General features: G+C 42.4%; 1 protein-coding gene across 1 annotated transcript in view; it reads left to right on the top strand.

Moving 5' to 3' along the window:
- The first annotated feature begins 229 nt into the window (after positions 1-229).
- LOC138947506 (uncharacterized) overlaps positions 230-15,378 on the top strand; it is a 50,583-nt gene continuing 35,434 nt past the window's right edge. The window contains exons 1-2 of the mRNA XM_070318991.1: positions 230-358; positions 6,196-6,401. Coding sequence (XP_070175092.1) covers positions 6,252-6,401 — 150 coding nt within the window. The 5' untranslated portion in view covers positions 230-358; positions 6,196-6,251. The remainder of the gene's footprint in view (positions 359-6,195; positions 6,402-15,378) is intronic.

Raw genomic sequence — 15,378 nt, 5'->3', positions numbered from 1 at the left:
ACAGATGTCGTCGTTGGGTAGTTTTGGGTTTGTTTTACTACCATAGGAGGATTTTTGAACTGTAAATGCACTCAGCTGCAACAAAAACGCAAAACGAAGGCTGTGAGCTGCACTGTGCCTTTAAACAATTAACAAAATAAACTGCTACCCCTTGGTTCACCTTTTGCCTTTCTTCTTGTCTGATCCAGAAGCTTACTGAGGTAAGTAAGAACATGTAACAGCTGTAGCGAACAATGCAAGAAATATTAGTCAGATTATCGTCCGGATCTATATATACGTCTTTTGGTGTTGTTATTTTACCCATACAATTTCTGAAACAGGACGCTCTGTGACGAACTATTCTTCGTGAACATTTGCAGTATGTATTCACTTTGTTTCAACTTGACGTAAACAAATTTAAATTGGTTTGTTTGATGCTTTTGAACTTTGCAAAATACATGTGTATGTGTTCTAACAATCTGTGTTTACATGTTGTTGTTTTTTAAAACGTGATGTTCTTTCTTTATTTGGTGTTTACTGTCGTTTTCAACCACGAAGGTTATATCGCGACGGGGGAAGGGGGGAGATGGGATAGAGCCACTTGTCAATTGTTTCTTGTTCACAAAAGCACTAATCAAAAATTTGCTCCAGGGGCTTGCAACGTAGTACAATATATTACCTTACTGGGAGAATGCAAGTTTCCAGTACAAAGGACTTAACATTTCTTACATACTGCTTGACTAAAATCTTTACAAAAATTGACTATATTCTGTACAAGAAACACTTAAGGGGTTACTTGTGTGTTCAAATCGCGTGAAAGAAACATTACACATTTTGTGCACAGGTTCCTCTAAGCAATATGGACACATCTGTGCAAAGAAAAAAGGTGGTCGACGTATTAACTTTTTTTTTAGAATTTATTTACTGGGGGTTGTCAAGTACGATTTTGCGAACAACACTGCGATTCTTAACATGATCCCAACCGATATATTTAGCTCTACAAAAAATAAACATTAGTTTGTGTATATAAATGAATGGAGAGTATAACTTTATCATAAAACGGTACTTATCAACGTGCATTTTCAGAAAATGATCGAGGTTTTTCGAGGGCGTTCACATAAAATTATCACTCCTTTAGTAGTAAAAACGTATTTAAAAACAATTCGCGTGAAAGAAACATTACACATTTTGTGCACAGGTTCCTCCAAGCAATATGGACACATCTGTACAAAGAAAAGAGGTGGTCGACGTATTAACTTTTTTTTTAGAATTTTTTTACTGGGGGTTGTCAAGTACGATTTTGCGAAAAACACTGCGATTCTTAACATGATCCCAACCGATATATTTAGCTCTACAAATAATAAATGAAACATTAGTTTGTGTATATAAATGAATGGAGAGTATAACTTTATGATAAAACGGTACTTATCCACGTGCATTTTCAGAAAATGATCGAGGTTTCTCGAGGGCGTACACATAAAATTATCACTCCTTTAGTAATAAAAACGTATTTAAAAAATATTCGCTCGACAGAAACATAACTAAACTTGAACACAGCTAAGTTCATTGTATACATATACAATACCTGTAAACAAAATAAGTTGTTGCCTTATTGTCTGCTTCACAATTATTCCCGTACCAACCCCACCCCCATTATCTTGACTGACAAAAATGATAAAAAGAAATAATTTGGGAACGCTGTAGGTCAGTTGGTAGAGCGCTGGACTTGTGATACATGAGTTTGAATCAGGGTGAAGGGTTGGGGGTCGGAACATTTGTGTGCAAAGTTTCATGAAGATCTGTCCAGTAAATTTCTATGAATCGCACACCACACACACACACACACATATGTATTATCTGCTATTCAGACTTGGTCGTGTGACAGACGTTTTCTTCCACACGAGATTACGTTAATTGTCTAACGAAGCCGTCAGGCTGAGTTAGACATCAGCTAATCGAGTGTGGAAGAAAAGTCACACGACCAAGTCGGAATAGCATTTATGTCTCACAGCTTCAACAGAGGAGAGAACACACACGTTTTGCGTACTCAGGCTTGATAAACCCAAACACAGGAGCAGCCATTGTGGGTAGATATACTTTTTGACGAAAGTGACCGAACAACTATGAATGACGTCTCGGTATATGTGAATGACGTCACAGTCTGTATCTTTTGAAGCATCGCAATCTTCATGACGTCTGTCTGTGTCTGCATCCGCGAAATGTTTGTTCTTTCCGGGATCTTTGTCATCTATGTTCATAACTCTGTCCTTCTAGATTCAGACTAACAAGCCTCGTGAGCGAGCCACTTTCCAAGGGCAGCTAAATTCGCGTATGGAAACAGTTCTGTCGTCTGGGATGCCGTTTTCGGTATTCTCAGCGTTGAAGAATTTGTAAAGAGAGGAAACGATAACAGTAGGAGAAATAAAAGTCGTGTGTGCATTTTGGGTCTTTTGGAGGGACGATTTCGAGTTTGGGTGAAAGGGTGGGGGTCAGAAAACTTGTTTGCAAGGTTACATAAACATCTGTCCCGTAGTTTTGCCTGAATCGCACTACAAACAATTAGTGTCCTTAGTGCCCCGGCACAATCCCAACCCACCAAACACCCCCCCTCCCCCGCCCGCCCTCGTCAACGTTTGATCACACACACAGTGACACTCACACACACACACACACACACACACACACACACACACACACACACACACTGTCTCGTCATCTACACTTGCGTGAAAAATGCAATTTTGAGTCTGTTTTGCATAAAAGACCTGCGAAATTTGTAGAAGTCAAAACAACAACTTACAGTCCAGCCTCTCAACTTTTTTTGTCTGTACGTATAGACTGAGGGGTGCCCCGAAATGATTTGTAATCACAACATTCACAGACTTCAAAACGCCATTGCAAAACTCGTCCACGTGCGTTTACTTGGATGACTAAAACTGTCGTACCTGCCAAAGGCCGCTTCGCGTAACAAAATGACTACCAGAGTCGCAAGGCTCGGGATATTTTTTACAAGAAAGTCATACTTTCGTTGTTCTAGTCCAAATGAATATGAAGATATGGCGAGTTGAAAACGCCGATTCTTTCGCCAGAAACACGTCTGTTTCCACACCGGAAAGAAGGAATGGACTGAGAGCTACTAGAAGCACGGCGCCGTGCGTACAATCGACCGAATGATGTTATTCACACAATACCATTTGGCGATCTCTAAAAAATCATTTAAAAACAAACTAGTTGACATGTAATGAAACCAGAGACTATAGAGTATATTCTATAGTCTCTGATGAAACTATTTACTGAAATCAAGAAGTATCTTAGTTCTAACAGTGCATATTGGGCACCCCCTGTCGAACGCACACTGGACCGTGCGTATACGCCGTCGCAATCAAGGCAAGTAACTCAGTGAGTATAAACATGAGCAAGAACCGCAACCCGAACACACTCGTAACACCTTAACAAGGGTAAAAGGAGAAACAGAATCCGTTAGTCGCCTCTTACGACATGCTGGGGAGCATCGGGTAAATTCTTTCTCGTCCCAACCAATATGGGACTCCCCCTAACCCGCGGGGGGTAAACGTGATGTAACCAGACTGCTTTTTACATTTAGTCAAGTTTTGACTAAATGTTTTAACATAGAGGGGGAATCGAGACGAGGATCGTGGTGTATGTATATGTCTGTGTGTGTGTCTGTGCGTGTGTGTGTGTGTAGAGCGATTGAGAGTAAACTACTGGACCGATCTTTATGAAATTTGACATGAGAGTTCCTGTGTATAATATCCCCGGACTTTTTCTCATTTTTTTGATAAATGTCTTTTATGACGTCATATCCGGCTTTTTCTAAAAGTTGAGGCGGCACTGTCACACCCTCATTTTTCAATCAAATTGATTGAAATTTTGGCCAAGCAATCTTCGACGAAGGCCGGACTTTGGTATTGCATTTCAGCTTGGTGGCTTAACAATTAATTAATGACTTTGGTCATTAAAAATCAGAAAATTGTAATAAATTTTTTTTTATAAAACGATCCAAATCTACGTTCATCTTTTTCGTCATTATTTTCTGATTCCAAAAACATATAAATATGTTATATTCGGATTAAAAACAAACTCTCAAAATTAAAAATATAAAAATTATGATCAAAATCAAATTTCCGAAATTGATTTAAAAACAATTTCATTTTATTCCTTGTCGGTTCTTTCTTTCTTTATTTGGTGTTTAACGTCGTTTTCAACCACGAAGGTTATATCGCGACGGGGAAAGGGGGGAGATGGGATAGAGCCACTTGTTAATTGTTTCTTGTTCACAAAAGCACTAATAAAAAATTGCTCCAGGGGCTTGCAACGTAGTACAATATATTACCTTACTGGGAGAATGCAAGTTTCCAGTACAAAGGACTTAACATTTCTTACATACTGCTTGACTAAAATCTTTACAAACATTGACTATATTCTATACAAGAAACACTTAACAAGGGTAAAAGGTTAAACAGAATCTGTTAGTCGCCTCTAAGTCTTACGACATGCTGGGGAGCATCGGGTAAATTCTTCCCCCTAACCCGCGGGGGGCTCCTTGTCAGTTCCTGATTCCAAAAACATATAGATATTGTTTGTTTGTTTATTTGTTGCTTAACGTCCAGCCGACTACGCAGAGCCATATCAGGACGAGGAAGGGGGGGATGAAGGGGGCCACTTGTCAAGCGATTCCTGTTTACAAATGCACCAACCCACTACTTGTGTCCCAGCAGGCCTTAGTAAAACTAAATTAATACCTACTGGAAGACTACCAGTTTCCAGTATGTTAAAATAGGCCTAACCCATCCACTGCTGGACCTACATCAGAACACTAACAGATTAAACCACACATGAATCGCGAGACAAGCGGCAAGAGAAGAGATCTCTGGAAAAAATACAGGTGAATGAGCAAGAAGGCAGAAAAAAGAAAAGAATTCATGAAGAAAAAGAGAGCATGACAGGAAAGAGGAACCAAAAATCTACCTAACGGCAAACCAGAAAGCTCCTGCGGTTCCAAAAACAGGAGGGGCCTTTAATTTCATAACCGCAGTGCCCCACTGCGGGAACATATAGATATGATATGTCTGGATTAAAAACACGCTCAGAAAGGTAAAACGAAGAGAGGTACAGAAAAGCGTGCTATGCAGCACAACGAAACCACTACCGCGCTAAACAGTCTCGTCAGTTTCACTGCGTTTGGCACGAGCGGCGGACTACGGTCATTGTGAAAAAATGCAGTGCGTTCAGTTTTATTCTGTGAGTTCCACAGCTTGACTAAATGTAGTAATTTCGCCTTACGCGACTTGTTTGTTTATCAATCAATCAATCAATGACGCTTATATCGCGCATATTCCGTGGGTACAGTTCTAGGCGCTCTGCAGTGATGCCGTGTGAGATGAAATTTTATACGGCCAGTAATTGCAGCCATTTCGGCGCATATTTACCTTTCACGGCCTATTATTCCAAGTCACACGGGTATAGGTAGACAATTATTAACTGTGCCTAAGCAATTTTGCCAGGAAAGACCCTTTTGTCAATCGTGGGATCTTTAACGTGCACACCCAATGTAGTGTACACGGGGGGGGGGGGGGGGGGGGGGGGGGGGGGGGAGTTCGGACACCGAAGAGAGTCTGCACACAAAGTTGACTCTGAAATAAATTTCCGCCGAACCTGGGATCGAACTCACGCTGACAGCGGCCAACTGAATACAAATCCAGCGCGCTACCAACTGAGCTATATCCCCGCCCAAACTGTTGCGAAATCCTAGAAAAATACCAAGCGTCCAGAAAACAAGAACAAGGTTTCAGCGTTGACAGTTCCTCAAAGAATTCATTTCCAGAAGGATGTATCAGCCTCGTTTGTCCATATTTGAGATACAACTCTTTGGCGGAATTTAGGCGCTAAACTCTTTCTATAAGACTTAACTGCAAGAAGGATGTATTCTCTTTCTTTGTCCGTGTTTGATATACAACGCTTTGGCAGGACTTAAACAACAATCGAGCTGACTGACTTATAATATTTCGCTGGAAGACATTTTTGAATGCTTGAATTTTCTTAGCTGCGTTCTGTAATCAAACAAAAGTAGATTGAAGAATCGTAATCAAAGATAGCAAAACAAATCTAAGAAATAAAGAAACCACCAGTACATAATTGCTATAACTCAACCGCATAGGTTTGAATCTAACTCCACACTACATAATTTCCCACCAGAACTGTTTGCTGATCTTCTTACGACCTACGCACGTTAAAGACTCTATATCTGCACAATGGAAGCGTGGATTCGAACCGTGTTCCTGCTGGCTCTGGTCGGTCTGTCAGCGGTCTGGACCAGCGGTCTGAAAAAAAAGCAACTCTCCATCCTGGAACAGACCTACTCGAACCCCCGGGCACCTGCCATACGAAGCGCTGATCTTCCCGTGAGTAACCTTTCTTTTTTGTTGTAATTTGCTTGTGTGTAAAACAAAAATCCAAAAACAGATAAACTGCTAACGATCCTGTTACCCATGTCAGAAAATACCCAGCATGCTTCCCCCGAAATCGGCGTGTGCGGGGGTAAAAACCATCATACACGTAAAAATCCACTCGTGCAAAAACATGAGTGAACGTGGGAGTTTCAACCCATGAACGAAGAAGAAGAAGTTCCAAAATTCAGAATAAAATTTAAAGAAGAATTGTAGGTTATGGGAACGTTTATTTATTGACAAAACAAAATGTTACATTTTCAGCCCTCCCCCCGCGGGTTTATTTTATTTTTATTTATTTTTATTTATTTTATTTATTTACGAGGATTTATATCGCGCACGTATCTCACCACACAAGGCGACTCAAGGCGCATGTTATCTATTAATGCCGTGTGAGATGGAATTTTTTACACAATATATCACGCATTCACATCGGCCAGTAGATCGACTGCCTTTAGGCGCTGCATCCACCTTTCACGGCCTATTATTCCAGGTCACACGGGTATTTTGGTGGACATTTTTATCTACGCCTATACAATTTTGCCAGGAAAGACCCTTTTGTCAATCGTGGGATCTTTAACGTGCACACCCCAATGTAGTGTACACGAAGGGACCTCGGTTTTTCGTCTCATCCGAAAGACTAGCACTTGAACCCACCACCTAGGTTAGGAAAGGGGGGAGAAAATAGCGGCCTGACCCAGGGTCGAACACGCAACCTCTCGATTCCGAGCGCAAGTGCGTTACCACTCGGCCACCCAGTCCTTAGGGGTTAGGGGAAAGAATTTACCCGATGCTCCCCAGCATGTCGTAAGAGGCGACTAACGGATTCTGTTTCTCCTTTTACCCTTGTTAAGTGTTTCTTGTATAGAATATAGTCAATGTTTGTAAAGATTTTAGTCAAGCAGTATGTAAGAAATGTTAAGTCCTTTGTACTGGAAACTTGCATTCTCCCAGTGAGGTAATATATTGTACTACGTTTCAAGCCCCTGGAGCAAATTTTTGATTAGTGCTTTTGTAAACAAGAAACAATTGACAAGTGGCTCTATCCCATCTCCCCCCTTTCCCCGTCGCGATATAACCTTCGTGGTTGAAAACGACGTTAAACACCAAATAAAGAAAAGAAAGATTGTCAGCCCGTCCACCCAGTGTCTGTCTCCCTGTCTACTTACAGGAACACTGGGTCGACGTTCTGTAAATGTAACGTTGTGTTTTGTCAGTAATAAAACGTTCCAATTACCTACAAGCCTTGTTTTTTGATTGTGTAATCATGTGTCAAAATACTGGAACGGCTTCGGGATGGGCTTGTGAAGAAAAGTAGTCTAGGAATTTTTCTCGTCGTATTTTTTTCCCCACTGACCGTACTGATCGTATTCTCGACAATCATGCGTACAAAATACGGCGAAATCGTATGGGTTCCCAGGTCGGTGGTTATTGTATGTTGCTGTGGTGCTATTGGTGATGTGTCTTTTCGTCACTCCGTTTGCTCAGCAGTGTTCTGGATCAAATGTTATTCATTTAGCGTGGCAAATTACATTTACTGATTATTGTCTCTGTCCTCCGCGGAATCAGGTTGTGGAGGATTGTTCACACATTTTTGAGGAGTTCAATAATGAGATGCCTTGATGCTTTTATTGACTAAGTTTTTGTAAATCGAAAGTTTTGCAGATCCGTTCTTTCTTCTTTTTTTTTCTTTCTTTCTTTTTTCTCTCTCTTTCTCTCTCTCTCTCTTTCTCTCTCTCTCTCTCTCTCTCTCTCTCTCTCTCTCTCTCTCTCTCTCTTTCTCCCAACCCCTCTCTGCCCATCCCCCTTTCTCTCTCTCTTTCACTCTCTCTCTCTCTCTGTCTGTCTGCCTGTCTGTCTCTCTGTCTGTCACTCTCTCTCTCTATCTCTCTCTCTCTTTCACTCTCTCTCTCTGTCTCTCTGTCTCTCTGTCTCTCTGTCTCTCTGTCTCTCTCTCTCTCTCTCTCTCTCTCTCTATTTATCTCTCTTGGTCCTGTATATGAATAATTCTTATTTTTCTCTCTTTCTTCTGCGCCCGAAACTTTTTTGGTGCGTTTACAGATCATTGCATTCACACACGCCCGCCCTGATATGGCCCTTCGTGGTCGGCTGGGCGTTTAGCAAACAAACAAAAATTCACGCACGCATGACTGTTTTGATGCTTTTAACCTCTTGCGTTTCAATTCTTGACAGAATGTGCTGGTTAATGCGCATGTCACAACATTTTTCTCTTTGACAGCTCATCCATGAAATTTGAAATAGCCCATCTCACAGAGAATGATCAAGCTAACACGCAAACACTGCGTTTTTTCGGTTAAAGGGCAAAACACGAAATGACCAAAATCTTCTAAGATGAAATGAATAGGGCACAGAAAAAAAGTGAAAATAAGAGAATAAGAGAGAGAGAGAGAGAGAGAGAGAGAGAGAGAGAGAGAGAGAGAGAGAGAGAGAGAGAGAACTAGAGATAGAGAGAGATAACTAGAGAGAGAGAGAGAGTTAGAGAGAGAGAGAGAGAGAGAGAGATAGAGAGAGAGAGAGAGAGTTAGAGAGAGAGGGGAAGATGACAAAATTCAACAATGAGAAGAAAAATCATACTGATTGTAAATGCTGTTATTAATGCGGAAAAGGGAAAGATGAATAAGTCAAGAAAGCTCAGTAAGAGAAAATTGGAGGACAAGAAAGAAAGAAAGAAAGAAAGAAAGAAAGAAACGGTGCCCAATTTTTTTTTTTAATGACGGCGTGAAAAAAAAAAGAGTGAGGAAAAAACCACAAGAAGGATCAGGAGTATTGAAGAAGAACAACTAGTACAAAACCACTGAAGAGACGAGCGATGAATAAAGAAGAAAAGAGACCTAAACAAGCCGCGTATGGCGAAAATACAACATTTAGTCAAGCTGTCCAACTCACAGAATGAAACTGAACGCACTGCATTTTTTCACCAAGACCGCATACTCGTAGTTTCGTCAGTCCACCGCTCGTGGCAAAGGCAGTGAAATTAACAATCCATAAAAGCGCGGTAGCGGTTGCGCTGAGGAGGATAGCACGCTTTTCTATATCTCTATTCTTTTTAACTCTCTGAACGTGTTTTTAATCCAAACATATCATATCTATATGTTTTTGGAATCAGGAACGGACAAGGAATAAGATGAAATTGTTTTTAAATGTGGTAGTCTACATTTTTGCTTTTTTTCCATAATCTTATGGTTAGATTTCGCTAAAAAGTTATGTCAGATGATGAATGAACCATGGGGAAAAAAGTTATAGAAAAAAAATATGTAAAAAAAAGATTTTATTTTTATGTAGCGTGACTCACGCTTCCAATATTTTGTTTTCTGTTTGCTGAGAACATGTGCATTGCCTAAAAATACTGACCAATCAAATTCATGTCACTATGCTTATAGCCACGCCCAAACAAGTGCAGCAACAGTTTGACACTGGAGCGCTGTCCACGCTTTTTTTTAAACGCACGAAATGCTCGGGATTTGAGAGGAGTTTTGCGCTTGGCATTTTCCAAATAAGGATATCCTACTATGAGTACTACGCTGGAATACTACAATGAATTTTCAAACGGCTACACTGGCTTCGTCTTTCCTGATCGAAAAAACAAGCTCTGAAATTAAAAATATAAAAATTATGAATAAAATTAAATTTCCGAAATCGATTTAAAGGTCCTTGTCTACATTTTTATACCGAAATCGCCATTTGACCATTAAAATGCAGAGTCTATTATCTACAAATATCAACAATACACACACACACACACACACACACACACACACACACACACACACACACACACACACACACACACACACACACTTGCTCGCACGTACGAACACGCGCGCACACACACACACACACACGCACATACAAACACACACACACACACACGCACGCACACACACACACACACACACACACACACACACACACACACACACACACGCGCGCGCGCGCATATGTCATTCTCGGGAGTTTATTCAAGCGGAATATGTCTCCCGTGTCTTAAACAGGGTACACTCCAAGGGATTCATGAATACACAAAATGTAAGTCTGCTACAAAAATTCCGCTGATGAATTCATCTGGAATAACAAGTTCCTTGTTGTCCGTAGTAGTCACTCTTTGAAGGTCGTGTGTGTTAGCCAGAGAACTTCTGCAGACAATTTCTGTGTGAGTACTATCAGCTCGTCACTCCAGACAAGTTGTAATGGAACCGTCTGTGTTTCTGCAGCTTTGTTTAGATGCCATAGCTGATGCACTATTGACCGTGGTGATCGAGTTGTCACAAACACTGTTGTTCGTCTCTGGTCGAATTTGTCGATCTTACTGGGTCTGCAGCTTTCTGTATTAACTGGCTTTGAACGTGGTGTACGATCTACGATAGTAGCCAAGGCGTTGCGGAACTTGTTCGTCTATGGTCCAATCTGTCTGCTTAACTGGGCTCCAAGCAAGTGGAGGGGCAGGAGGGGGGGAGGGAGTCTCTGCGTCTGCAGTTTTCTGTATTAACTGGCTCTGAAAGTGGTGTCTAATCTTGGATAGTAGCCAAGGCGTTGCGGAACTTGTTCTTCTGTGGTCCAATCTGTCTGCTTTACTGGGCTCTAACCAACCGGAGGGGCAGAATTTGGTGGGTGGCAGTCACTACGTCCGCTGATATCTGGCTCTGGAACTTATGTACCATTTACCATAGTAGCAAAGGCGTTGCGGAATGTGTTCGTCCATGGTCGAATGTGTCTACTTTACTGGGCTCCAACCAAGTGGGGATGTCGGGGGAAGGACGGAGGGGAGGGTGGCAGTTTCTGCGTTTGCAAATGTCTGTATATACTGGCTAAAAAACCCTGATATAGCACCTACCATGTTAGCAAATGTGTTAAGGCCTTCTTTACTTGAACCTGAAGTTGACTTTGCAAACACTTCTTGAAGTCTTTTAACCGAAAATGTATCGCTAAAGCATCGTTCAGCGAGCTACGTCAAGTAGATTTCGCGAAGCCGACTTCGCCTAACTAAAATCAGACTTTAACAAACTTGTACTTTGTATACGATCACATTTTCCGTATTGCGTCTCACTCGGCGAGTGGTGTCTAAACAAATCGTGCTGTTGCAGCAGTCTCACCTAGCAGGCAATAAATATAGAGTGACATATGCCACGTGCCATTTAGCCTGCGAGTAATGCGAAGAACTAAAAGTAAAGCGTATCATCGGATATTATAGTCGCCGCCTTGCCAGAAAGCCACTTGGTTCTCATCCGAATTCGTGATTACCTTGTAAGGTTGTTTCATTGAAGGATAGGTTTGTATGCAAGCACGTTTGATGTCATGTCGAGGTTCTCTGGTTTTGATTGGTGTTTAGAGCAGAATAACTTCGTTCTCCTCAGTTTTGTTAATGAAAGGTACAGTCCATTCCATTGCAAATAAATAATCATAATTGTGTGTGTGTGTGTCTTTAGAACCGACAAGCCCCACTTGTCCAAGCATTGTTTATATTGTATGTGCAATAAAGCATCTTATGTTTTATGTCTGATGTTCTAGTTTTGCTCAATATCTCTGGTATGCATGTGGAAAGTAGGATCTTACAATATAAGATCCTACTTTCCACATTATCTTATAATTAAATCTGTAGATTGATACTAGTGTCTTTAAGAATTTAATTCATCACAACATTCCCACTCTGCACAGAAATGACCAAGACTGTGACCGCCACGGTTGGCCTAGTGGTAAGGCGTCCGCCCCGTGATCGGGAGGCCGTGGGTTCGAACCCCGGCCGGGTCATACTTTAAAATTGGCAATCTAGTGGCTGCTCCGCCTGGCGTCTGGCATTATGGGGTTAGTGCTAGGACTGGTTGGTCCGGTGTCAGAATAATGTGACTGGGTGAGACATGAAGCCTGTGCTGCGACTTCTGTCTTGTGTGTGGCGCACGTTATATGTCAAAGCAGCACCGCCCTGATATGGCCCTTCGTGGTCGGCTGGGCGTTAAGCAAACCAACCAAGACTGTAGCCAGAGGAGGGATTGTCTCATCCCATGTAGACATCTGTCAAGATATCAATGCATGAGCCAAATCGCTTACACGGGAAGGATTGTGGTTGTTTCATCCAAGAACTGCTTTGTATCCAAGCACGTTGGCTCTCATATCGAGGTTCTCGGGTTTTGATTGGATGAGGTGGATTCTAGAGCAGAACGACTAGTTCACATTCTCGGGTTTTGATTGGGTGAGGTGGAGTCTAGAGCAGAACGACTTGTTCACATTCTCGGGTTTTGATTGGTGGCTGTCGCGGACAGGACGCCATTTGCAGGGTTCAAACACGCATTTTGATTGGCTGTTGTGATAGTATCCAACCGGTGGTGATGAATATGTCTGACCTCATTTCCCCTTTTGTATTACTCGTATCCCAACACAGCGATGTGAACCCTGGAGTTCAGTCTTTGTATTACTCGTGTCCCAACACCGCGATGTGAACCCTGGAGTTCAGTCTTTGTATTACTCGTGACCCAACACAGCGATGTGAACCCTGGAGTTCAGTCTTTGTATTACTCGTGTCCCAACACCGCGATGTGAACCCTGGAGTTCAGTCTTTGTATTACTCGTGTCCCAACACAGCGATGTGAACCCTGGAGTTCAGTCTTTGTATTACTCGTGTCCCAACACAGCGATGTGAACCCTGGAGTTCAGTCTTTGTATTACTCGTGTCCCAACACCGCGATGTGAACCCTGGAGTTCAGTCTTTGTATTACTCGTGTCCCAACACAGCGATGTGAACCCTGGAGTTCAGTCTTTGTATTACTCGTGTCCCAACACCGCGATGTGAACCCTGGAGTTCAGTCTTTGTATTACTCGTGTCCCAACACCGCGATGTGAACCCTGGAGTTCAGTCTTTGTATTACTCGTGTCCCAACACAGCGATGTGAACCCTGGAGTTCAGTCTTTCCAATAGACGAATTCCGAACATAACTCTGTCGAGATAATATGGGGAGTGAAAGAGTGAATGCCCTTGCTTTTACCGAGACAAACAATCCACAGGCCAATCCCTAGCGAGGGGTGTGTCTTAGGCACGTGGACAAGGAGGCCAATCCCTAGCGAGGGGTGTGTCTTAGGCACGTGGACAAGGAGGCCAATCCCTAGCGAGGGGGGTGTCTTAGGCACGTGGACAAGGAGGCCAATCCCTAGCGAGGGGTGTGTCTTAGGCACGTGGACAAGGAGCACGTGTTGATTACTTAATTGTCTCTCTAAAAACAAGGGTATTCACTCTTTCACAAACCGGCACGGTTGGCCTAGTGGTAAGGCGTCTGCCCCGTGATCGGGAGGTCGTGGGTTCGAACCCCGGCCGGGTCATACCTAAGACTTTAAAATTGGCAATCTAGTGGCTGCTCCGCCTGACGTCTGGCATTATGGGGTTAGTGCTAGGACTGGTTGGTCCGGTGTCAGAATAATGTGACTGGGTGAGACAATGAAGCCTGTGCTGCGACTTCTGTCTTGTGTGTGGCGCACGTTAAATGTCAAAGCAGCACCGCCCTGATATCACCCTTCGTGGTGGACTGGGCCTGGACTTGATATCTGAATGATCTTTGTCCAGCTGATTTTAGTTTAGCTCTATCTAGGGACTGTGAGGAGCAGCTGGGATGAGGACCTCAGGGACCTAGTTGGAGAGTACTTTGAGTATATATCTCCACTTGGACACATACACAACATTAACCGTCTGGCTGCTATCTGTGCAGGATTTTTTGCGGGATTATTTTTGTTATAATGGTATCAATGGTGTCAAGTACAAAATGCAATGAGCAAAAAGGAAAGTCACTCTGCACAGAAAGAAGCCAGGCGCCCGGTTGTTGTATATATTGAAGTGGAAAAATGCTCTTATCTAATTGAAAACCCTGAAAAGATGTGGGATGTTTCTATTGTTCGACATGGAAGGTGTCTTTACGCTACCAATCGTCTTCTTCTTATTATTATTCTTCTTCGTTCATAGGCTGAAACTCCCATGTTCACTCATGTTTTTGCACGGGTGGGTTTTTGCGTATATGGCCGTTTTTACCCCGCCATTTTGGCAGCATGCGACCATTTCGGGGGAGGCGTGCTGGGTATTTTCGTGTTTCTATAACTGCACTAACAGGTCTGAAAATACGTTGACCTGGGAGATCGGAAAAATCTCCACCCTTAACCCACCAGGCAGCAGCGGCCGGGATTTGAACTCACGACCTTCCGATTAGGAGGCCGATGTATTTCCACCACGCCACCGCCCGTCTCAGCTACCAATCCATCTTGGAGATATGATAACCAAAAGCTTGTTTGACAAAGTCTCTTTTTTCGCTGACTCTAGAAGATGTTTTCTTAGCGTCAGGCGAGTAATCCGATCAGTGTCAAAATTTTCAACATTTCTGAGTTTAAAACATTATGGCATAAACTGAAGTTTTCTTAATAAAACAAACAAAAAAGGTAAGTTGTTGGACAAAAATACCTCACAATCACAAATATATCCATTTGTATTTAAGTGAACAGACAAACAAATAGTCACACAAAATTTATCTTGATGAAATTTTCGCCCGCTCGCTAGGAAGCCAAGCGAAGTTGTTTGATTTTTTTTTTAAATTTTCTTTTAATGCGGACAATTACTCTAAAGATTCCTATCTTCATTCTCGTGTGCAAATCGTGCAAATCACCTCGGATCTGCTCCGGCCTATTCGGGGGATGAACGTGTAATTCTACTTGGACACCTATACACATTGAAAACCTTGTCTGCATGTCAGTTACAAAATCATTTCAGCACACACAAAATTCCCACGCTGCCAGACTGCTAAGTTGTGTCATGTTTCCAAGTCAGTGCAGGGCCGGACTACCAGGGGGGTTATGGGGATTGCGCAACCCCCCCTCCCCCCCACCCCTAGCCTAAACATGTACCTCACTTATTTAAAACATGTTTTATTATTGTTTATTTTATGCC

Source organism: Littorina saxatilis, linkage group LG14 (genome assembly GCF_037325665.1).
Source record: "Littorina saxatilis isolate snail1 linkage group LG14, US_GU_Lsax_2.0, whole genome shotgun sequence".
NCBI classification, from domain to species: domain Eukaryota; kingdom Metazoa; phylum Mollusca; class Gastropoda; order Littorinimorpha; family Littorinidae; genus Littorina; species Littorina saxatilis.
The sequence above is the reverse complement of the archived record's forward strand: the minus strand, read 5'-3'. Positions and strand labels throughout refer to the sequence as shown.